The 25,315-nt window shown below is 38.9% G+C and overlaps 1 protein-coding gene across 6 annotated transcripts in view; it reads left to right on the forward strand.

Annotated features, from left to right (window-relative positions):
- The window catches only part of ADAMTS9 (ADAM metallopeptidase with thrombospondin type 1 motif 9), a 187,142-nt gene that overhangs the window by 110,458 nt on the left and 51,369 nt on the right, over nt 1-25,315 (forward strand). For all 6 annotated transcript variants that reach the window (XM_029052175.1, XM_029052178.1, XM_029052177.1 and 3 more), the window contains 2 exons: nt 43-204; nt 1,941-2,117. In XM_029052175.1, the coding sequence (XP_028908008.1) occupies nt 43-204; nt 1,941-2,117 (339 nt within the window). The remainder of the gene's footprint in view (nt 1-42; nt 205-1,940; nt 2,118-25,315) is intronic.

The raw sequence follows: 25,315 nt of genomic DNA on the forward strand, positions 1-25,315 counted from the left end.
AGATCAGGAACATGGATTAATTTTAAAAATTTATTTATTTAGTGCTCCAGTACTTGTGCTGGTGGATTCCAGCGACGTGTAGTTGTGTGCCAAGATGAAAATGGGAACACTGCAAATGATTGTGTTGAAAGAATAAAACCTGATGAGCAGAGATCATGTGAATCTGGACCCTGTCCTCAATGGGCGTATGGCAACTGGGGAGAGGTAAGATTAGAGCTTCATGAAAATTGATATTATTCTTCATGAAATTGCATACGATGCCACAGTATTTCATTTTCAAAGTCATCTAAGGGTATTTTCCTGACCTAGTTTTGTTCATCCCCACATAAGTGGAGGCTGATGTGTCATAAAGGAAATTTCCACAAATCGATTCTCTTACACCTTCACATGTGTTTTATGCAGTATCTGGACCCACACAGCACTTATATAAATCTTTAAACCCTGCTACTTCCTCCTACCTGCAAAATATTTTAGTGTCATTCTACCCTATAAGAATCCAAGGTATGGACCGCTATTGTCTTCCATCTCCTGATCATCATCATCTTCATCAAAAAATGTTTGCTGAGTGAAAATTACGTGTGCTTAGGAAGATGAATTAAAGATGGTCTCTGCCCACAGGGAGCTCATTATCTAGAAAGGAAGAAAAACTGAAACAAAATTGAAGATAACATGTCAATATTTAAACAAGTGCTACTCATCAAGACTGTTCAGAGCATAATGATGGCCTCTTTTCCTCTATCCCTTTCCCTTTTCAAGCCAAAAAACAGTAAAAAAAAATAGTATCACTGTCACAGTGTTCTTATTAGTATTATCATTACTGTATTTGTTAATAGTTTACTATGTGCCAGACTCTGTACTAAGCTAAATCCTCCTTCACCCATCTTCCTCTCCTGCAGATAGTGGAACTTCAGAACTGCGGGGTGGGGTTTGGGGGGAAGTGGGGCGGTGCTTCAATGTGCAAGGTGACCTAAGCCATCAGAGCTCCTCAGCAGCACAACTCCAGCCCTTGCTTCAGATTTTTGTTTTGCATTTAGTAATCGTGGATATGCCTAGTTATACTGAGTACTGAAAAAACCCCATTCAAGAATTCACTGCCCAGTCTCAATTAGAAAGTTTAGAGTAAGTATGAGGTTTAATAATTAGGCCAACTGGGGCAAACAAATGAAGGAGATCAAGGGACATATCATTTGGAAGACTTAGCCTAAAAAAACCTGAATGTTCATGCAATGCTGCCCTACTTATTCTTGACAAAATTATAGAATATGAGCTAGAAATGGGGAAGAGTATGTATATTTCAGGCTTTGAAAACAGAACCATAAAGAGGAAGTTATCATTTGAATTTCCTTTACTGTAGAGTTTCTGAACTTCTTGTTGAGTAATATTAGGGGTGATAAAGTTGGCTTGTGAGATTTTGCTAGAAAGAGCCAACGTCTTAATATTTCATCCAGATCTTTAAAAATCTGTGGGATCTCAACCAGTAATAGGAACTGAATTTTTTCTTTTTTCATGTGAATATAGCTAAGCAGTCCAAGAAACTTAATTTGTTCTCCAAGCTTTCAACTATATAGGAAATGTTACTTTTAAAAAATCAGTTGGTGTGCTAAGCCATTTTAGGTTGCAGTTAGAAAAAAAAATGAGCAGGTCATTTTGACAGTAAGTTTCCAACCAACATAACCAATGAAATATCTCACTCCCTAGCCCTATTAGCAGATTTCTGCTCTTCTGGGTTTCTCTCATTGGAAAAATTGTGAACTGTGAAGCAACCTGAAGCTTGGGGTACCTGTATATGAGGGTTCACTGTGATCCAACTTATCAAGAGCATGACCTTGCTGGTCATATTATGATTTCCTTTTTTTGGGGGGGTGGAAAAATGTGCTGTCTACAAAAAATCAATAACTGTGCATATTGAATACTATGGCACTATATTTTCCTCTGCTTAGTGTACAAAGCTATGTGGTGGAGGAACACGGACAAGGCTTGTGGTGTGCCAGAGACCTAATGGTGAAAGATTTACTGATCTGAGCTGTGAGATTCTTGACAAACCACCAGATCGGGAACAGTGCAACACTCAGGCATGTCCTCAAGATGCAGGATGGAATTCAGGTCCTTGGAGTTCGGTACGACCATAAATCTTTATATTTGTTAATTCGTGTGTAGAAATTTCATAACACAAATAACTCTTTGCTTAGTGACACAGTTACATGAAAACACACTTGTGCCTGATTCTGTCAGATGCAGAGATCTTACCTATCTGGGTGTAAGTGAGCACTGTCACAGATGCATTTATTCTTCCAAGCCAATGATGGTGGGGGAGTGTATATTTAGTGTACTTCAGAAATCATTTAACAAATGGTCCCTAAAATATCCTGAAAAGTGAGTGTGCCTACCAAGAGCAGATGACACCAAAGGAAGTAATTTCCCAATGGGCACATTGTGATGGTTTTTTCAGGCTTTAAACTGTTTTAAATTTAATGTTGTAAGCTCCTGAGTTCAGGTCAGAAATGATTCAAGAGAGACTTAAACCGCTAAAATTATTTCATTCAAAGCACTTTCTGCTAAATAACATGTTTCTTTTATTTGGATTTTATTATACTGCGTGGTGCATCTTTCATATATCTTAATTCTCATTTAGCTTTAAAAAATGGGGATGACTCATTGGAATTTAAATACAGTATTTTCAGGTTTAGTTCTTTATTTAAAAAATTTGAAATATCCTACCTTTTAATTTAAAAATTAGTCCTTTGAATTTATTTAACTTCAACATATTAGTACCTGTTCATGGTTTTTAGAAATACTAGCAACCTGGTAGAATTCTAGTGCTACATTAGGCTCATTCACAGATACATTCACATGCTCATAACATATTGAGTATCTGTAAAATATGATAGATTATTTAAAATTACATGTGAGTCTTTTAAGCTTTTGATGACCTAAACATCATTTACGTATACATTAAAATTATCTACAAAAGTGTCAAAGTGCATTGTGTGTTTAATTGCACTTAATTTTCATTTTAAAATACTTTTTAAGAGATTCATTTGTTATATATTGATTTTTCTAAGTGTATATGCTTTTTCAAAAATCCTATTGCAGGAGATCCTGTGGATGTTTTGGTAACATTTCCTAACAATTCTAATATTTCTATTTTACCTCAGTTAATTATGTGTATAGCTAGCCATAAAAAATATAAAACTACATTATATGGTGCTTCAGTACTGCAATTGATGGTGGCATTAAATATTTTACTTGAGGTGTTGATGTATCACTTTGAAATGAAAAGGTAGCTATGGCTTAAAATAACTAAGTAAAGCACAACTAATTTTCAGAACATGTATTTTCTCCCCAAGTAGCTTTTCGAAAATGAGCACTGCATATTTGCTCTTTGTGTTGTTCCATATGCAACAGTATTTTCAAGGTCATAAGACATGGAGTTATAGTGTTACATTTTAGCTTAATTCTGCATTATTATTGAATTTTTTTTATAACAATTTTCACAAATGAGATCCATGAGCCCTGCTTGATTTAGAATTGTAAAGAATAGGGGAGTCTTTGGAGACTCTGTCCAAAACTTCAGTTCCCAAACAGCTGTTTTAGGCAACTAAATTCTGACTGAGGAACCTTGGGTGTCCCATTTAAATTTTCCTTTTGAAAAACTGGACCTGACCCTTGGTAATTCACTCAATTGTATTTATTGAGTGTGTACTGTGTGCAGAACACTATACTAAGTGCTTAATGATAATGATTAGTGATAATAATGTATTTCAATTCATATGGTCACACATAATGATTGCAGAACTGAGTTGTTAGAAATTTACACGGACAAGCTAGAGTGCACTTGGGCACAATCTGGGTGAATTGAGGACTGTTTGCACAGTTTTTCTGAGTAATTAAAGCCTAAAACCTGATAGATGGTCCCAAATACATCAATATTGTTAGATAATGTTCTACTAGCCTTTTTCTATATAGAATTGATTTTAGTTTATAAGACCTATTTTGCTTGGTTTTTTGTTTATTCTCCATATGTTGTTCTCTGTCTGACAGTTCTGGTTTGGATGCATTCAAAATACAGTTGGTGGACCTAAGTCTTGAACATTTATGATTTCCACCAAAAGTTGTGCATACTGGCAAACTCATAAATTTGTGTCTACCTCATTTTCATATTAAAGTGTGCAACTACTGTAGTTAATAGAAAGAAAAATGTCACTAGAATTTTATGACCTTATTGCTTTCATTTCTAAAAACACCTGTAAATATCCTGCCATGTCTCTCAACCCTTTTGAAGCAATGGAGAATGGTATTGCCTAAAAACCTTAAGCAATATAGAATTTTGTATTTATGCAATAAATTGTATTTATTTTTCAATATTGTTATTTAATTTTATATAAACACATATGCTTATATTTACTATGTTTAAAATCAGCTTTTATTAGATGTTAGGCAAATAGAATGTATTCAGATGGCCATGTAAAGACCCATAGGGACTAATTAATATTTATGTTTAATTTTGTAAATTTCCAAACATTCACAATAAGTAAATGACAAGCATCATGTAATATAATAGTTGCATCTGTATATTTTAAAAACATTTTTCTCAAGATTTCTGAAATGGAAATGATGCTGCTTATAAACAAACATTTACATTGACTAGCATTTTGTTGGTTTTTCTTTTCTGAAATTGCTCTTCCTTTTCCTTGGGTCTCAGCTATGCAATATGAACTTTAATCTTAAAATACAACCAGCATTTGATTAGGAGAAGGGCTTTATGCACATACGTGACTTGGTCAAGGGAGAAAGTGGCCCATGGTGCATAATAAGATTAGGTGGAAAGAATAACTTTTGACTATGATTAGATAGCTGGGTAAGAGCATAAAGTAGTCATTTGGCTTTAGTGTAAAACGCATTTGAGAAAATACCCTTTTAAAGAAAATATTCTAAATGAAAATTGACTCCATTCTTTTCACAATTCAACAACGTGGGTGAGCTCCCAGTGAACTTGATTCTATGGTTGATTCTTGATTCATATTTATTGCACACTTACTGTGTGCAGAGCACTGAACTAAGCACTTGGTAGAATACAGTATAGTGGAGTTGGTTGAATCTAGGAATGGGGAGCAGGAGTGAATGAAACACACTCTGGGAAGACAGCGCTTCCCCTTTTGGAAGAATGAATGCTTTCAGGGCAGCAGTCTTGCCACTTCTGCCCTTGTTTTCTCCCCTGCCTAATAGAAAAAGCACATGCTGGGAGTCAGCAGACCTAAGTTCTAGTCCCAGCTTCATCACTGGCCTATTGTGTGTCGTTGGGCACACTTCACTTACTTAAATTCTGTGCCTCAGTTTCCTCATCTGTAAAATGGGGGGATAAAATGCCTGTTCTGCCTCCCTTTTAGACTGGGAGCTCCATGTGGGATAGGAGCAGTGCATGATCTGATTATTTGTATCTAACCCAGTACTTAGCACAGTGCTTGACACATAGTAAGCATTTAATAAATACCATTGTTATTATCACCAAAGTGTGACCTGAAAGTCTTGGCAAGGGGAGAGGGAATAGAGCAGTTTTCTCTTTATGCTTTTCCCTTTTAGGAAAAAAATAGTGACAAAAGAGAGAGGTTGCTGGTTTGACTTTGAGGCAAATGTGTACCTTCTCCCTATTACGTGCCATTGAGCAGATTTCCTATATGTGGTTTCGTTGAAGGAGGCTTTGGGTTCTGGCGTGGATAGAGGGAGCTAGTTCTAGGTTGCTACTTGTAGTTGTGGGGAAGGATGTGTAGATGTAATAAAGTGGAAGGACAGTTGTGTGAAACTTTGCTTGACTAGAACAATGGAAGAATAAAATAGCAATTTCCTGCAATTGTCAAAATAAAACTCCTAGCATTCAGATCAAAAACTAATTTAAGCACAATATGTAAAGATGAAGCAATCAACCTTTCTACTTTTCTTTGGAAAAATCCAAGCAGCGTGGCCTAGTGGATAGAGTTTGGGCTGGGAGTCAGAAGGACCTGGGTTCTAATCCTGACTCCACCACTTGTCAGCTGTGTGACTTTGGGCAAGTCAATTTCTCTGTGCCTCAGTTACCTCATCTGTAAAATGGGGATTAAGACTGTGAGCCCCATATGGGACAACCTGACAACCTTGTATCCACCCAGCACTTAGAACAGTGCTTTGTGCATAGTAAGTGCTTAACAAATGCCATTATTATTATTATTATTATTATTAATCCATTCATTCATTCATTCAATAGTATTTATTGAGCGCTTACCATGTGCAGAGCACTGTACTAAGCACTTGAAATGAACAAGTCGGCAACAGATAGAGACAGTCCCTGCCGTTTGACGGGCTTAAAGTCTAATCGGGGGAGACGGACAGACAAGAACAATGGCAATAAATAGAGTCAAGGGGAAGAACATCTCGTAAAAACAATGGCAACTAAATAGAATCAAGGCAATGTACAATTCATTAACAAAATAAATAGGGTAATGGAAATATATACAGTTGAGTGGACAAGTACAGTGCTGGATGGGAAGGGAGGGGGGAGGAGCAGAGGGAAAGGGGGAAAAGAGGGTTTAGCTGCGGAGAGGTGAAGGGGGGGTGGTAGAGGGAGTAGAGGGAGAAGAGGAGCTCAGTCTGGGAAGGCCTCTTGGAGGAGGTGAGTTTTAAGTAGGGTTTTGAAGAGGGGAAGAGAATCAGTTTGGCGGAGGTGAGGAGGGAGGGCGTTCCAGGACCGCGGGAGGACGTGGCCCAGGGGTCGACGGCGGGATAGGCGAGACCGAGGGACGGTGAGGAGGTGGGCGGCGGAGGAGCAGAGTGTGCGGGGTGGGTGGTAGAAAGAGAGAAGGGAGGAGAGGTAGGAAGGGGCAAGGTGATGGAAAGCCTTGAAGCCTAGAGTGAGGAGTTTTTGTTTGGAGCGGAGGTTGATAGGCAACCACTGGAGTTGTTTAAGAAGGGGAGTGACATGCCCAGATCGTTTCTGCAGGAAGATGAGCCGGGCAGCCGAGTGAAGAATAGACTGGAGCGGGGCGAGAGAGGAGGAAGGGAGGTCAGAGAGAAGGCTGACACAGTAGTCTAGCCGGGATATAATGAGAGCCTGTAGCAGTAAGGTAGCCGTTTGGGTGGAGAGGAAAGGGCGGATCTTGGCGATATTGTAAAGGTGAAACCGGCAGGTCTTGGTAACGGATAGGATGTGTGGGGTGAACGAGAGAGACGAGTCAAGGATGACACCGAGATTGCGGGCCCGAGAGACGGGAAGGATGGTCGTGCCATCCACGGTGATAGAGAAGTCTGGGAGAGGACCGGGTTTGGGAGGGAAGATGAGGAGCTCAGTCTTGCTCATGTTGAGTTTTAGGTGGCGGGCCGACATCCAGGTGGAGACGTCCCGGAGGCAGGAGGAGATGCGAGCCTGAAGGGAGGGCGAGAGGACAGGGGCGGAGATGTAGATCTGCTCCCAGCTCCCAGCTCCATCACTTGTCTATGTGACCTTGGGCAAGTCATTTAGCTTCTCTATGCCTCAGTTACATCATCTCTAAAATGGGGATTAAGAATGTGAGCCCCACATGAGATAGGGACTGTGTCCTACTGATTTGCTTGTATCTATCCTTGCGCTTAGTACACTGCCTGGCACATAGTAAATGCTTAATAAATACCACAGTTATTCTTGTTACTATTGTTATTATTGTTTATAGAATCATAAATTGCTATTTAAATATCTCCTCATGGTCTTTGCTTAGTGAAGACGTTCCTAATAACAGACACTAAAATAATTGACCTTGGAAAACTACTCTCATAAACCTGGTACTTTTAGACCCTTCATTACTACCTAATGGTATTGCTAAATCCAAGCCACTTAGAGGGTAGACTACTCTTATCTGTGTATCTACATGAATATGTATAAAATTTATAAGTCCTTCAAGGTTTGAAGATGTCATTACTGACAGTGGAATTTTATTCATGCATGTGACTGTAGATACATAACCGACAATCGCTTTCATGTCATATGATGTGCTGGAACATTTTTGTTTCTGCCTTTTGATTTCATGATCATCTTAGAGCCTCTGCTCTAAGAATCCCTCCATTTTGAATTGCTGTGCAGCAGGTCAGTCTGTCTTCTGCTGTTACATCTCAGCTGTCCACAGCTATGCCACATCACCTGAGATTTTACTCCATCATGACATTAAAACCTTTCTGTCATCCTGGCATGAGGTGCCCCTACATAAACTCACTAGGTAGTGGCTATTTTCCTTATATGTCTTGCCCAGCAAAGTTGTGATGCAACAAAAATAATACTGATTGAAGCACTGTGTTTGAGAATCCCATTGCTTGTTTTCCAGCTTGCCACTCGGTATATAGTATAGCACATAGATGCTCTTAACACTCTAGCAGTCTCAAGTGTAGCATAGCTTAGTGGATAAAGCACGGGCCTGGGAGTCAGTCAAAAGGACCTGGGTTCTAATTCCAGCTCTGCCTCATATCTGCTGTGTGACCTGGGGCAAGTCACTTAACTTCTCTAGGCCTCAGTTACCTCAACTGTAAAATGGATATTAAGAGTGTCCATGCAGGACAAGGACTGTATCCAACCTTATTAACTTGTATCTACCCCACATAGAACAGTTCTTGGCACATAGTAAGCACTTAACAGGTACCATTGTTATTAGTATCATTATTATTAATAAAGTGGTATATGTGTTAAGTCCAGGTTTCACAGTCAAATTGAAGGTTGGACATTAGGTTAGGCTGCTTATACAGTACTATATACTTTTGAAGTGAAAGCCTGAGGAAGAAGGGGACCAGACGAATCTTTGAAAATTTACATTTTATCACCATTGACGCTTTGCTGTGGAGATGGATCTCTGACTGTAGCTGGGAAAATAAGCTTCCATTAATTATTTTTATAAAATGAATTAGAGACATACAATTGATAGCTTTTTCAATTTTCAGCAAATGACTAAAGGACATACAATTAATGGCCAGATCAGTAGACCCTAGGCTGTAAGCTCCTTGTGGGCAGTGATTGAGTCTATCAACTCTATTATATTGTACTCTCCCAAGACTTAGTACAGTGTTCTGCACACAGTAAGTGCTCAATAAATGCTACTGATTGATTTATCAATTAAATGGAGATAAATCTCAGTTGCCATCCATCTACCAAAGTTGTTCTCTCCCCAAAAGTTGTAAGATCTATTATACTAGGGTAGAATGAATGGATATTCATTATCAGAAACTCTTGAGCAGAGCCGTGGGTAAGATGTCTGGGGAAAAATTGGCTGGGGACTGGGGGAAATCCAACCCTCTCCTGCCACTCCTCCCCACGTTCCATATGTTTCCTTGCCCCCAACACCCCCTCCAAGGCTTCCTGACATCCCTCTCTACTCTACATCACCCTCTTCCAGCAGATGATTGGGACTTTTTCCTAACAGAAAAGAGTAACCATAATTAAAATCAGTCCACACATAATTATCCAGAGCTGTCAAAGTCCCTTCCTCCCATGATGGGGAGGGAATTTATTTAAGGGCATTTAAACAGCTGAGTGGAAAACTTTGCCCTTGTAAAGCATATCTGAATTTTATTACCATTCCTCTACTTCCTGCCTTCAGCCTCATATAAATGATTGATTTTAAAATTCTCTGCATTTTCCACTCTCTCCCAGTTGAAAGAGATGAAAAGGAATCTAAAGTGAAGGAAAACATTGTAACCTTCTGTCTCAAGGCTGTAACTTCACTGCCCGAAGGTAAAGGCAGCTGGTAAAACAGTACTCATCCTTTAATACAACTCAGTGGTTTAAAAGTTCTTAGTGTCCTACTCTTCTTATAATATAAAAATAATGATAATTGTGGTATTTAAGAGCTTACTATGTGCCAGGCACTGTTCTAAGCTCTGGGGTAGATACAAGATAATCGGGTTGGACACAGTTCCTGTCCCACCTAGGGCTCATGTTCTTAATGCCATTTTACAGATGAGATAACTGAAGCATAGAGAAATGAAGTGACTTGCCCAACATCACACAGCAGACAAGGGGCAAAGCCAGGATTAGATCCTCTGGTATTCTGGGGAGCTCAGTTTGATTTGTGTTTCTATGAAGCACAGTGAAAAGCAAGGTTGTTTTCATTTAAGGAAATTAGGAATTTAAGGGGAATGAAAAAGTTGTAAAGACTTTCCTCTTTGCATTTTGTTTTGAAAAAGTTTAGTAAAAAAACTATAATGTCATATTGTGTAGATTGATCTGTTGAATGAGCAAGCTGTGTAGGTTCACTGTGTGGGTGAATTATTAGCTATTGAGATTTGTTATAAAAAAACCCTAAAAGCAAGTTTCTTAATACTGTGACATTTTAATAAATCTGTTTTTTAGTTACCAATAAATATTTACTCCTCCTGATGATTTAGGGGTTTGAACATTTTTATATCCCTGTATTTTCATCAAGTATGTAGGACCATACTTCTCTCTCTCAATCTCTCTCACCTCTTGCTATCTCTCTCTCTGTCTTTCTCTCTCCATATGTTAATTATGGTATTTATTAAGACCACTCACTAGGTGTCCAGTGCTGTGCTAAATTCTGGGATAGATACAAAATGATCAGATCAGAAAAGATCCCTATTCCACTTTGGACTTAGATAAGTGAGTTGTCCTGTATTATTAATAAAAGTTGTAGTGTTGTAGGTATTTGGGTTGATCTAAGTTTCTTTAGCATAATGATGTACAAAGTCAGCTAACCCTGAATTTCCAGTTAAAGAATATTCACTGTTAGAGATCATTTAACTGATAGAGGAGCAGCGTGGCGCAGTGGAAAGAGCACGGGCTTTGGAGTCAGGGCTCATGAGTTCAAATCCCAGCTCTGCCACTTGTCAGCTGTGTGACTCTGGGCAAGTCACTTAACTTCTCTGTGCCTCAGTTCCCTCATCTGTAAAATGGGGATTAAGACTGTGAGCCCCACGTGGGACAACCTGATTCCCCTGTGTTTACCCCAGCGCTTAGAACAGTGCTCTGCACATAGTAAGCGCTTAACAAATACCAACATTATTATTTAACTGAAAGTAAATTCTGAATCTACTTTCTGAATCTTGATTTTTGTAAGAGAACTGCTTTCAGCTACAGCCATAAAAATTCAAAGTGTTTCAGAGAGACCCTCACTATAAGTAAGCCATCTGTCAATCAACTTAGTGATGTTTATTGAGTACTTACTTTGGGCAGAGCACTGTGCTAAGTGATTGGGAGAGAGTACAGTAGCTCTAAGCATTTAGTCTTATATCATAGAGCACAATTTAGGATTCCAAACCATGCCCCCACAAAAAAAATTTAGCACCATATAGTACTAAGGAAAGTCACATCCATCTTTTAGCAAAGGTATCCACAGCACCCCATGGGGTTACAAGATGGAGATTCCCTTTTCCCCAAACTCCCATGAGCTAAGGGTACAGAAAATATCAGTCCCCATTTCTGCAAGTATCCAGGGATTCCCTAGCATCGTGTATGGCAGTGAGATGGGATTCTCCCCATTATATTGGGCAACAATATAGTGAGTCTCACTGTATTGTAGTACTTTAGTACAAAAACTGTCATATTATACTTTCCCAAGAGTTTACTACAATGCTCTGTACATATTAAATGTCAATAAATACCACTGTTTGATTAAATGCACTTATCTCTTTTTTATGGTATTTGTTAAGTAATTGCTATGTATCATGCACTATACTAAGAGCCAGAGTAGATACAAGCTAATCAGGTTGGACACAGTCCATGTTTCACGTGGGGCTCACAATCTTAATCCCCATTTTACAGATGAGGTAACTGAAACACAGAGAAGTGAAGTGATTTGTCCAAGGTCACACAACAGACAAGTGGCAAAGCAGGATTAGAACCCAGGTCCTTTTGATTTCCAGGCCCCTGCTCTATCCACTTTGGCCCACTGCTCTTACCAGAGTTTCAGTCTAGTGCCTTAACAAATTTCATACACTAATTTTATTTCAAATAGTCTGGGAGACTTATTACTAGAATTCATTAATAGGACTCCAAAATTTATATTCTCATATATTCTAACTATTTTTAGCATCTCACTGTTCTCATGGACCTATTTTTTTTTTATTCTGCTCCAAGAAAACTCCTCAGAGCTGAGAAAAGAGGTATTGCTGAGTCTATGCTTTGAGTGAGAAGTGGTCCTTGAAAAACAATGAGAAAAAATGCAGCAATCAGGTTATATTGAACATAAGATGAATGGTATTTTAGGGGAATTTTTAATATATTTGAAGACCAGTGAGGACTCAAGATGAAAAATTTAACATCTGAATTTATTCTTTACAATGTAGATACATGCATGAAGAGGATGATAAATCATTTTTTAGAGTGTTTTACTGGATGATTTGCAGATTTTGGTGATAAAGTGTGTTGTGAAATATCATAATATGACATTTTGTATGGAAATGGAGCTATTAAAAACTGAAGCCATGATTTCTGTTTACCGCTTTATATTTTCTGGCAAGCAGAAAGTACCAGACTACAGGAGCATCTTCCAAAGAGCCTAAAAGTTAGTTCTGTATTTTGGAGACTCCAGAAGTGGGTTTTCTCATGGCAGGAAGAATGCCATTTAGATTTTTTAAATTGGTTATATTTTCAGGAGTTTGTTTCATTCCCTCTCCAATTGCAGTGTCATCCAAATTTAAAAGTAATTGTTGCTGAAGATGCAGGTCATCTGCCACAAAATAACTTTCTTCAAAGCTCTTTTCTTTTTCCCTACGGCCTATATGAACAGTATCATTTTTCTTTCCTTTTTCCCAAGGACATTGTGATTTTCACTCAAATTCTGACATAAATCTCAAAAATACAAAGTAGTGTCTCTGATTCCCTGCAAAGTAGGTCAGGGTCCAGCATGAAACCCATAGGATTTTTATCATTTCTTTTACAGTTGAAAGTAAATTATGCAGAGCTCTAAAATCCCTCTCACACCAGATGGTTATGGCAGTGATGTCCTTGAAAGGCATCTGGATATGATATTATTTGAGTTGCTCTAACAACCAAATAATAATAATAATAGACTTTACCTATTATCATACTAATCATTTTTCCATTAGATGGTGATCTTTCAGCATTTGATCTTAAACCCATTCTCACCCCCACAGCACTTATGCACATATCTATAAATTATAGATTATGGATAATTTATTTATATTAATGTCTCTATCCCCCTCTAGACTGTTAGCTAACTGTAGACAGGGAATGTATCCAGCAACTCTACTGCATTGTATTTTCCCAAGCAGTACAGTGCGCTGCACACAGAAGGTGCTCAACAAATTCTACTGATTTCCTGATCCTCCCTAGGAAAAGCAAAAGGGGAATATAGGGAATGAAACAGTTGTTACTATTTGTATATTGGGAATCACTGCTTCCAACTTGGAATTCACATTCAGTAATTTAACAGTATGTTAAATTGAAGGAAACTATCAAGTTCAACAAAATCTAAATATGATTTTCAAGGTTGAATTGGAAAATGTAAGAGTCTTAAAAATGACTGTCTAGGCTGTGGATTTCTAAACCCACATATAGTTTGATCATTTTTAAAATGTACATTTTTGTGATGTACACTCACTGACATATTATTGATTTCCCTTCTGGAAATTTGAGGAACAGTGAGGATTTATCTTATGAGAAGGAAGGATTATAGCACATTTCTAATAAAGTGATTTTACACTCAAGTGGTGGTTATGTGTAGATGACTTTTAAGCTTTGTGGCAAATAACCCTGGGGATTTATTTTCTGAAGGTTGATAGAGGGTTTATGTTCAGGCAGCTTTGAATGTGAAGTTAAATTCTTTTTTTATTTTTTTGCCACCACTTTCTTATATTAAGGAAAATGGCAATGCCAGTTTTAGTGTGCACTTTACCTGGTACTCAGCTACCAAAAGTTGCTACCCTTTTTTTAAGGAATCATTGTCTTTTCTAATATTTTATACCAATAGCTCAATAAGTCTTTAAATAATGTGAAAATCAACACCATTTAAAAATCATAGAGATGATAATAGGAAGTATTTTTCTGTATTCATACCCTCTGTCTCTTTGAAACAGTAAGATCCTTTGGAGCAGGGGAAGTATAAATATAATATTGGGAACAGTGCTCAGTTTAAATTATTCATTTTGAGTTTTTACAATAGCTCATACTGAAGATGCAAATTCAGGATTGAGGGGATTGATCAGCAGTCCCAGTTTTGTGGGGTCATCATGCATTTTAGTGTGTGTTGACCAATGCCTTAAAAATGTTCTTCTAGAGGAGCAATATTTTTGGCCCCATTTTCTATTATGTCTGTTCACCCTAAGAAAGAGGACCTGGTTTCTAATCCCGACTCTGCCATTTGACCCTGGGCAAATCACTTCACTTTTCTTGGCCTCAGTAACTTCATCTGTAAAATGAAGTTTTAAGACTGTTTTAAGTTTTAAGACTGTGAGCCCCATGTGGGATATGGACTGTGCCCAACCTGATTAGCTTGTATCTATCCCAATGTTTAGTACAACACCTGGCAAATAGTAAGAAACTGTACCCTAAATATTCTTAGCAGTTCATGGTAGCAGAGGTATACGGTACATTGTAGATTATAGCTCTTTTGGCAAAAGGAAGGAAATCATTCTCAATTTCTCCTTTTATGGTTAAGTCCTCCCTGTAAGAGGAGCCATAAACCTTCTAGTTATTGTATGGTCTTGCGATTTGAAGAAATCTATCAGTATAGGAAAGAAGTGAAATCTAGAACCTGTGTGTTGCCTTGAGCCTTAGATAGTTTTTGGTGGATCTTACATACTAAAGAAAACATTATGGCTTCCAATTAAAAGAAGGATTCAGTCTGTGCTTATCATTCTGCCACGGTCAGTGAAAACTTAGAGTCACAGATATACTCTTAAAGTTAAAAGTATCTTATAGAATCTGAAAACATACTACTATATTACATTTTTAATTGTGTCCTATATGGAAATGCAACATTACATTTTAACCATGCTTTTTAGCAATAAATATGAATGTTTTAAAGTAGCTACTATAAAAATGACATACTTTAGGACATGTGCTATCCTTTATATCATAAAAATAGATTGATAATTTTTTAATGTACAGATAATATTAATCTTGTTTGGATATAATTTATGAGGAAAGATTTAGTTTAAGGCAAACACCCATAAAATTAAGTTATATTTCTTAAGGATAAAGATGCATGGTAAAAAAAAAATCATTGTTGTTTTGGTAACTTGCTAGTAAACAAGTGATAATTGGACCATGGAAATGCAAATGAATTCTGGGACTTGCTTAATTTTCAGAATTCCTAAATCCTCCAAGGATTCTGTAGTGTAGACATGGTTATACAGTTATTTTAAAGCTCTCTCTCTCTCTCTCTCTCTCTCTCTCTCCCTCAGATATAAAATAATCTGGGTTCAGCTTGGATGGGCATCAGGTCAATATTTAACTTAAAAATTTTTATTAATAGGAAGAAAGCTGACTTGATAGGATTTTTGGTATATTTTATCCCTAAAGTTTTATATTATAACAAAAAATTCTTATCCCTTCCTATTTGAGTCCATCATCCTTTTCTAGTTCCTTCATGTTCTATTTTCAGTTTTCACTTTGACTTTCTCCATCTGGCAAGTTTTCCAAAGTCCATTTAAATGTAACATCACTGGAGAAACTAAGAAATTCTTTCCAGAAATGTGCAGTATATGGAGGTAACAACAGCTAGGGATAGAACTACTAAAGTAACAAATTTTCCTACTCGGGTCTTATTTGATGCTGTTCATTGGTGCATTCATGAAGAAAATCTGATATAAACAGATGTCTTACCTTCGACTTTATACTTCATGAGAAGATTCTTGTATAGGTTTATTGTATTGGTCTATTTAGAATATAAGACTAAATGCTTTAGATAGGGACTAAAAACTCATACCAAATGCATATAACTCTCAAAACATGGACAAGTAAAATAAACAAATAAATGATCTGAATTTCTAATTTTTGCTGGTTTAACCATCTCCTTGCCAAACCATTCACCAGTGTTCTAACAAGTGTCATCTCTTCTTTCTGTTCTTCCTCACCTCTGCATTAAGGGCAAAAAGTAGTAGGATGATCAAAAAGCAGGTGAGGGGAAGGAGATAGTGAAGAAACAAAGTGCCTGGATGTTGCCTAAGCCTGTTGTGACAATGTTTAGGCTCATGTTGGAGCCAAGTGACTGAAGGGCCATGCAAATGCAAGTGAATTTATTGTATTTATTGGAGCCAAGGGACTAAAGGGGAAATAGCAATCTGTACCATGCCTAAATCCAGAGATTGAAGGCTCCCACAAATCAGAGGCCAAGTTTTCCAGAATCATCTGTGAAATTGAACAATCAGCAGCCAGTTTGAGGTTTTCAATTCAGCACTGACTCATTCTATCCTTGCCTTTTAAGGCACAGTCTGATAACACTTTGCTAAAATATACTGTCCCTTGTGATACCTCATCCAGGCATAAGTGGCAGGACACAATATGGGACCAGAGACCAGTAGGAAGAGACCTAAGGGAGGGAAAGTGGAAAGGTATATGAATTTCTTTCATACTTGAAGATGACACTATTGACAGTGAAATTCATCAACTGATGCATGTACTGGACCCTCAGTCTTGGCTGCATATTGCATACACAGAGGGTGTCCCTTATTGTGCTGACATATCACTGTTTTTACTTTCTCTTTTTTTATAGTGTTTGTTGAGTATTAACTATATGCCAGTCACTTTTCTGAGCATTTGGGTAGATACAAGTTAATCAGGTTGGACACAGTCCATGTCCCACATGGGGTTCATGGTCTTAATCCCATTTGACAGATGAGGTAACTGAGACACAGAGAAGTTGAATGACTTTCCACTAGGCTACACTGCTTTCGCCTTTTTCCCATTCCTTCCATACCCAGCGCTTAGAACAGTGCTCGGCGCATAGTAAGCGCTTAACAAATACCAACATTATTATTACCTTCTACTCAAAAGGAGCCACTTCTTTCTGGATTGTAGTATGCCATGCTGGTCTCACTGCAGCACTTGAATTTCAGTTTTCAGTTGGAATGCAGCCTATGAATACATAAGCTCAAAATGTTGGGTATCTATGGAAATTTGCCTGAGTGCTTATATGTACGTGTATTGAAGACTACATTTCTATGGGTGTTAGCATTTAGATCTGGTTCGGCTTTCCCCTTTTTCATTCCCTTTTCAATCAACTAAACTTCTGTATTTGGAAAAATATTTGGAGGTACCATGAGCTTTTTTTCAGGTTCCTCTCCCAATAACTCTTTTAATGAATACCGGATCAGTCAATCAATCAATTGTATTTACTGAGCAGTTACTGTGTGCAAGCACTCTACTAAGCGCTTAGGAGAGTACAGTATAAAAGAGTTGGTAGACATATTTCCTGCCCACAATGAGCTCACAGATTAGAGGGGGAGATAGACGTTAATATAAATAAATAAATTACGGATGTGTTCATACGTGCTGTGAGGCTGAGGGAGGGGTGAATAAAGGGTACAAATCCAAGTGCAAAGGCAACATAGAGAGGAGTGGGAGAAAAGGAAATGAGGGCTTAATCAGGGAAGACTTCTTGGAGAACATGTGCCTTCTAAAAGGTTTTGAAGTTGGGGACCATGATTGTCTGCATGAAGAGGGAGGGCATTCCAGGCCAGAGGCAGGATGTGGATGAGAAGTCAGGGGTGAGATAGATGAGATGGAGATACACTGAGTAGATTGGCATTAGAGGAATGAAGTTTGCTGGCTGGGTTGTAGTTAGGAAATCAGAAAGGTAAGGTATGAGGGGGCAAGGTGATTGAGCGCTTTAAAGCCTATGGTAAGGAGTTTCTGTTTGATGTGGAGTTGGATGGGCAACCACCGGAGGTTCTTGAGGAATAGGGAAACATGGACTGAATGGTTTTGTAGAAAAATGATCTGGGTAGCAGAGTGAAGAATGGACTGGAGTGGGAAGAGACAAGAAGCAGGGAGATCAGAAAGGAGGAGGATGCAGTAATAAAGGTGGGATAGGGTAAGTGCTCAGTTTAGCAAGGCAATAGTTTGGATGGAGAGGCAAGGATAGATTTTAGATGGAGAGTAATTACAGTTTTGTGACTTGGAATCAAAATTTGAGACATTTTAAAGAACTTGGGAGCCCAATACTAAGTAATCCACAAATTTGAAAATTAGTTCCAGCATAATTAAAAGTTGAATACATCATCTTTGAAATCTCATTCTGCAAACCCACAAGTAAAGGATATGTGTCTGATTCAGTAATAACTAAAATCAATCCTTTTTCTGATTTTTTTAAGTCTCCATCCAACCTCAACAAATATGTATCTAATCTGAGGTATGAATTGTGTATTAAAGTCACTCTTCCATTTACACAAATACCTTCCAATCACTCCATCAATTAATAGTATTTATTCACAACTTACTGTGTGCAGAGCACTGTACTAAGTACTTGGCAGTGTACAGTAGAGTTAGTAGACATGTTCTCTGCCCCCACGCTCAGCCCCACAGTACTTATGTACTTATCCATACTTTATTTCTAATAATGTCTGTCTCCCCCCTCTAGACTGTAAGATCCTTGTGATCAGGGAATGTGTCTTCTAGGTCTGTTATTTTGTACTCTCCCAAGCAGTTAGTATAGTGCTCTGCCCAGAGTAAGTGTTCAATAAATATCATGGATTGTTTGAAGGAACTCTAGAGAAGATTTTGAAAATGTGGGACATGCCAGTAGATAAATACAACAGAGATGATGAATGTAATGATGCAGGCATGAATGTGTTTGAACTGATTAAATATTGTAAACAAGCATTTAGTCCATACTTCACTCTGCTGCCCGGATCGTTTTTTAACCAACCATTCAATCCAAGTTTCCCCACTCTTCAATAACTTCAAGTGGTTACCCATCCACCTCTGCATCAAACAGAAAACCTTCATAATTGGCTTTATATCAATCACCTTGTCCCCTCCTATCTTACTTCACTGATTTCCTACTACAACCCAGTACACACACTTTGCTCCTCTGATGCCAACCTACTAACTGTAGGCATTAGATCTCACCTATCTCACGACTGAATGATCACTGACATCCTGCCTCTGGCCTGGAACTCCTTCCCTCTTCATATCTGGCAGACCATTACTCTCCCCCCCTTCAAAGCCTTAGGAAAGCAGCATGCCCTAGTGGAAAGAGCACAGGCCTGGGAGTCAGAGAACCTGGTTCTAATCCCAGCTTTGCCACTTATCTGCTGGTTGACCTTGGGCATGTCAATTAACTTCTCTATGCCTCAGTTTCCTCATCTGTAAAATGGGGATTAAATATCAGTTCTCCCTCCCTCTAAGGGACCGTCTATGTATCTTAGACTGTGAGTCTCGTGTGTCCGACCTGATTATCTCCTATCTACCTCAGCATCTATTACAGTGTTTGACACATAGTAAGTACTTAACAAATATGCAGTTATTATGCAGTTATTATAATCACATCTCCTCCAAGAGGCCTTTTCCAACTAAACCCTCATTTTTCTTACTCCCTTTCCCTTCTGTATCGCCTATGCACTTGGATTTATATCCTTTAAGCACTGGTGAGTACAGTGCTCTTCACACAGTAATGGAGTAATGTAATGGAAAGATATAGATGAGGGAAGAGAAGAAGCAAGGAATAGGGAAAGGGAAGAAAAAAAATCAATTGATTGGAAAATAAAACAAATCTTGAAGAGAATACTATATAGGCTAAAGGTGTAGATCTTAAACATGGATAATATAAGATCTAGGAGTGTGAGAAGCGAAAACACCAGTGTAGAGAAGGATAATTTAAGAATGGCAAAGATGTTCCTTGGAATCAAGAAATGTGTATATATGTCTTTTTAAACAAGTAAATATTGAGTATAATTAGTAATGTAATGTGGATTTTAGCCAAATTGAAGAAAAACATCTTTGTTGTGTGATTCCACAAAAGCAAGGACTTCTGCCAACTTGCTTTGAGGTTCACAGATTGTGAAATCCTAAACTCCATCTTTTCCTTGGTTGCTGAACTCTCCTTCAGTCCTCTGAAATTCAGTCCAGTGACAAATCCTCATCCATGGAACAATACTCTTCCATGTTTAGCAGGTGAAGGCCAGGCAATGACTTTGATTGGGTTGGAAAGTAGGTGGGAGCAGGTGAGGCAGTAGCTTTTCCCAAAGGGTCCTGTATCTTTCCCCCACCTTCTTCTTCCTTGCCATGTCCTGGACCCACCCAGATTCATCTCAAAGTCCTTTGATTTCCTCTCAGTCTTCCCCTGCTGCCTAGGGATCACATCCATACAGTTTTAATTATTCAGATAACTATTTGTTATAGGACCTTGCAACTTGCTAAATCCCTTCCACTCTCCCAGCATCCAAAATCCTCTGTCTTTTCTTAAAAATTATTCTCACACAGTCCCAAATATACTTTTAACTCTCATCCTATCAGATTTCCATTTTAACAATGCCTCCGAGGTCCTCAAGTTCTTCATGCCATAAATTGTGCTTAAAGAAATGTCTTAATACTGCTGCATGTTCCCCTGAAAGGAGACCTAAAAACACAGATGTATTACATCTGCTCAAATCCCCTTGGGTCCCTGATGAGATATGGTAGGTCCAAACTGCTCTAGACCTGGTCCATGTATTTCCAGGAAAGGGTTTCCCCTGTAGTAAATGTAGAAATTCAGGCATTCCACATGAAAAATACACTTGGAAAAGTCTTCTCAATCACATATGCAAGAGATGCACCAACATACTCATTTGGAGAACTTTTATGAGATTCTTTTTTAAAAAGAATTTTTATAGCATCAAGTCCAGCGCCATCCACACTTGGGCACTAAATAAATATGTATTTGTTGATGGTTATCACAGTTATTGGCTTTGAATCAGAATTTTTTTTAACAATCTAGAGATATGAATGGTTCTTTAGGAACTATTTGAGAGCAGGAAATAATGGGTGTCTGTAGGTATAGTGGCATTCTTTTCTTTCAGTATTTCTCTGACAAGAGGCACCATGTTAATAATTAATGACCCAGAGAAGGGTGTGAGGCTCCAGGAGGAATATACAACATTTATATTTTCTAGTTCTTACTTAGATGTTTGGAAAAGGCATAGCTATGTGAGTGTTTGCATGGCTGAAAAGTTGATTTACCAACTCTCCCTCAGGCTTGCATTGATGTCATTGAGTAAAGACTTTTAATTTTAGAATCTGTGGGCTGACATAAATCAACAAACTGTCCTTCATGTTTCTGCTTCCTTGGTTTCACGACATACCCAAGATGGTCCCATGAATACAAACAGACATTGACTCAAGTGAAGAAAAGTTTGTGAGGATTTTTTGCAGTGTTTCTCTCTCTCTCTCCACCCCTTTTCTTCTATTTTTTTTCCTCTCTGTTATCTGGGCAAGTTGCTTAGTCTCTGTGCTCAGTTTCCTCATCTGCCAAATGAGGATCCAATACCTGTACTCCCTCTGCTGCCCCTTTGTCAACGCTCCCATCTTTCCCAGCACTATCTCTAGAGTAAATCTCCTGCCTTCACGCATCTGACCCCATTCCTTTGCACATCATCAAAACACTTGCCCCTTCCCTTCTTCCCTCTCTAACTTCCATCTTCAATTTTTCATTCTCCAGTGGCTTCTTTCCCACTGCTTTTAAACATGCCCATATTTCCCCTATCCTTAAAAAATCCTCCTTGACCCCACAGCTTCCTCCAGTTATTGCCCCATCTCCCTCCTACCATTCCTCTCCAAAATTCTTGAGCGAGCTGTCTATTCTCTCTGCCTCAAGTTCCTTTCCTCCAATTCTCTCCTTGACCCCCTCCAATCTGGCTTCTGTTCCTTTCATTCCACAGAAACCACCCTCTCAAAGGTCACCAATGACCTCCTTCTTGCTAAATCCAATGGCCTCTACTCCATCCTAAACCTCCTCGACCTCTCAGCTGCCTTTGACACTGTCGATGACTCCCTTCTCCTGGAAACATTATGCAACCTCGGCTTTACTGACACTGTCCTCTGCTGGTTCTCCTCCTATCTCTCTGGGTGCTCATTCTCAGTCTCTTTTGCAGGCCCTTCCTCTGCCTCCCATCCCCTAACTGTCGGTGTCAAGGTTCAGTTCTGGGTGCCCTTCTTTTCTCCATCTACATCCACTCTCTTGGAAACTCTCACTTACACAGCTTCAACTATCACCTCTTTGCTGATGACACCCAAATCTACATCTCCAGTCCTGATCTCTCTCCCTCTCTGCAATCTTGCATTTCTTCCTGCCTTCAAGACATCTGTACTTGGATGTCCTCCCATCAGCTCAAGCTTAATATGGCTAAAACTGAACTTCTTATCTTCCTACCCAAACTCTGTCTTCCTGCTCACTTTCCCATCCAGGTTGAGGGCGCCACCATCCTTCCTGTCTCACAAGCCCAGAACCTTGGTATTATCCTTAACTCCTTTTTCTCGTTCCACCCACATATTCAAGCCATCACTAAATCCTGTCAGTTCTACCTTCACAACATCGACAAAAACTGCCCCTTCCTCTCCATCCACACTCTACCACATTAATGCAAGTACTTATCCTATGCCTCCTTGATTATTGTATCTGCCTCCTTGCTGACCTCCCTGCCTCCTGTCTCTTTCCACTCCAGTCCATACTCCATTCTGTTGCCTGACTCATTTTCCTTCAAAAATATTCAGACTATGTTTTCCCACTCCTCAGGAAACTCTAATGGTTGCCCATCCACCTATACATCAATCAAAAACTTCTCACCATTAGCTTTAAAGCACTTAGACACCTTGCCCCTTCCTACCTCACTTCACTACTCTCCTACTACAGTCCAGCCCACACACTTCATTCTTCTGGTGCTAACCTTCTCACTGTACCTCAGTCTCATCTATGTCGCCTCCATCTTCTTGCCCACATCCTACCTCTGGCCTGGAACGCCTCCTTCTTCATATCAGACAGATAATTGTTCTCCCTCACTTCAAAGCCTTATTGAAGGTGCATCTCCATCAGGAAGCCTTCTGTTCCCTGACTGAGCCCTCCTCTCCTCTTCTCCCACTCCCTTCTGCCCCACTCATACTTACTCCTTCATTCATCCTCCCTCCCTTCCCCACAGCACATACATATATGTCTGTATAAATAATATGAGATATATATCATATATGTAATGCAATAAATATGATTCACTATGAATATCTGTAATTCATTTATCTATTTATTTAAGTGTATTAATGTCTGTCGTCCCCCCCCGCAGAATATGTTTGTTGTGGCCAGAGAATGTGTCTGATGTTATATTGTACTCTCCCAAGTACTTAGTACAGTGCTTTGCACACTGTAAGCACTCAATAAATAAGATTGAATGAATGAATGGATGGATGGATGGATGGATGGATGGATGGATGGATGGATGGATGAATGAATGAATGAATGAATGAATGAATGAATAAATGAATGAATGAGAGAGCCCCATGTGGCACCTGATTATTGTGAATTTCCTTCACGCATGTTCATTCAAAATCTTAATCCCAAAATGCTGGGAAAGCTGACTCTATATTTGTGGGTGTGTTTACATAACATATATCAAATTTCCTGTTTAAATTGTTTTACTTCTTTTCTTTTAGATTAGTGATAATTTTGCTCAAGTTTAGTGATGACGTTACTTTTCACTTGAGTCACTTTTTCTCAATTGTAGACTACTTCCTGGGGGTAGGCCAGACATTTTGGCATCAGTGTCCTCATTCCCAGAGCAATAATTAGCACACTGAAGCAGGAATTAACATGCTGCCCTAAGAAACTTTGCCCTGCTTCATTTCTAGGGAGCATCCTCTACTCAAATTATTTCTCCATTTGTTAGAGATTTTTTTTTGCCCTTTTTTGCCCTTTTCCCTCAAGAACTTTGGTGCTGTATAAAACATATTCCATAAAACATGGAATATTTCATATTAAGAAATTAGTCTGAAAAAGGTTGGAAGTCCTAAAGTGCAATAAGAATAGAGTGAAGAGGAGCACACACACATTCCCTGTGCCACTGTTAAAGCTGATCTGGTAATCCTGGAGCCAGTTTGCCAAAGTGTAGGAATAGGATTCATAGGCCAAAATCGGTTCCACAGTTGGTTCCTGTGTCTTTAGTTGAAACATTATAAATTTGAACCAATTTTCTCATTAATGATGTGTATAGATCTATAATTCTATTTATTTATAATGATGCTACTGATGCCTGTTTACTTGTTTTGATTTCTGTCTTCCCCCTTCTAGACTGTGAGCCCGTTGTGGGCAGGGATTGTCTCTATTCGTTGCTGAATTGTACTTTCCAAGAGCTTAGTACAGTGTTCTGCACACAGTAAGTGCTCAATAAATATGAATGAATGAATGAATGAATGAATGAATAAGAACAATATTATAAATTGGGTATTGGGTCCTGAACTACCTAGACTTGTGTGTTCAGTGGATTATAGATGAGTAATATAGCTGCATTCATGTATTTATATTGAGACAGAGAAATAACCCAATCTGTGTGCTCTGCTCCTTTAACACCAACCTGTTCCCTATACCTAAAGCTCATCTGTTCCGCTGCCATTTCCCTGCCCAAGTCCTCCCTCAGTGCTGGAACTCCCTCTCAGTCCACCACTCTTTTCCCCTCCCCCACCCCAAACCCCCTTCAAAACCTCCTCCTCCAAGAGGCCTTCCCAGACTAAGCCCTTTATTTCCCCTACCCACCCTCCCCTCTGTGCCAACTATGCACTTGGCTGTGTACCCCTTAAGCACTTTGATATTCCCCCAAGCCCCACAGCACTCATGTAAATATCCTTATACTCTACTATTTTCTCTATGCATAATTGATTTTAATGTCTGTCTCCCCTATAGACTGTAAGCTATTTGTGGGCAGGGATTGCCCCTCCCAACTCAGTTGAAGTGCACTTTCCCAAGCACTTAGTACAGTTCTTTGCACACATTAAGCACTCCGAATCAAATACCATTGATTTATTGACTTTTGCTTCTTCTAATGTAAAGTGGATGTGTTGATCCTCCCTGGTGATTCTATCAGGTAATCACTCCCTCTTTCCCTGGACTTTCTCTCTCCACCTCCCCTGCTTGTCTTTAAACTTCTTGACCCTTTCCCTCCTGCCATGGTGACTTTTAAAAATGGTTTCCCAATTTCTTGGACTGTATTTTGAAGTGATTACCTTCTATCTGCCCCAGCACTTAGTACATTGTTGGCACCTAGTAAGATCTTAACAAATTCTCTGCAACTCCCATGAGTTCCTTTTTACTCCCATGCAGGCACCTCTGGATCTAATGCTATAAATGAGACTAAAGTTGTAAAACTGAATCAGGGTGTGAGATTCTAAATGTTG

This window comes from Ornithorhynchus anatinus, chromosome X1 (assembly GCF_004115215.2).
Source record: "Ornithorhynchus anatinus isolate Pmale09 chromosome X1, mOrnAna1.pri.v4, whole genome shotgun sequence".
Taxonomy (NCBI): Eukaryota; Metazoa; Chordata; class Mammalia; order Monotremata; family Ornithorhynchidae; genus Ornithorhynchus; species Ornithorhynchus anatinus.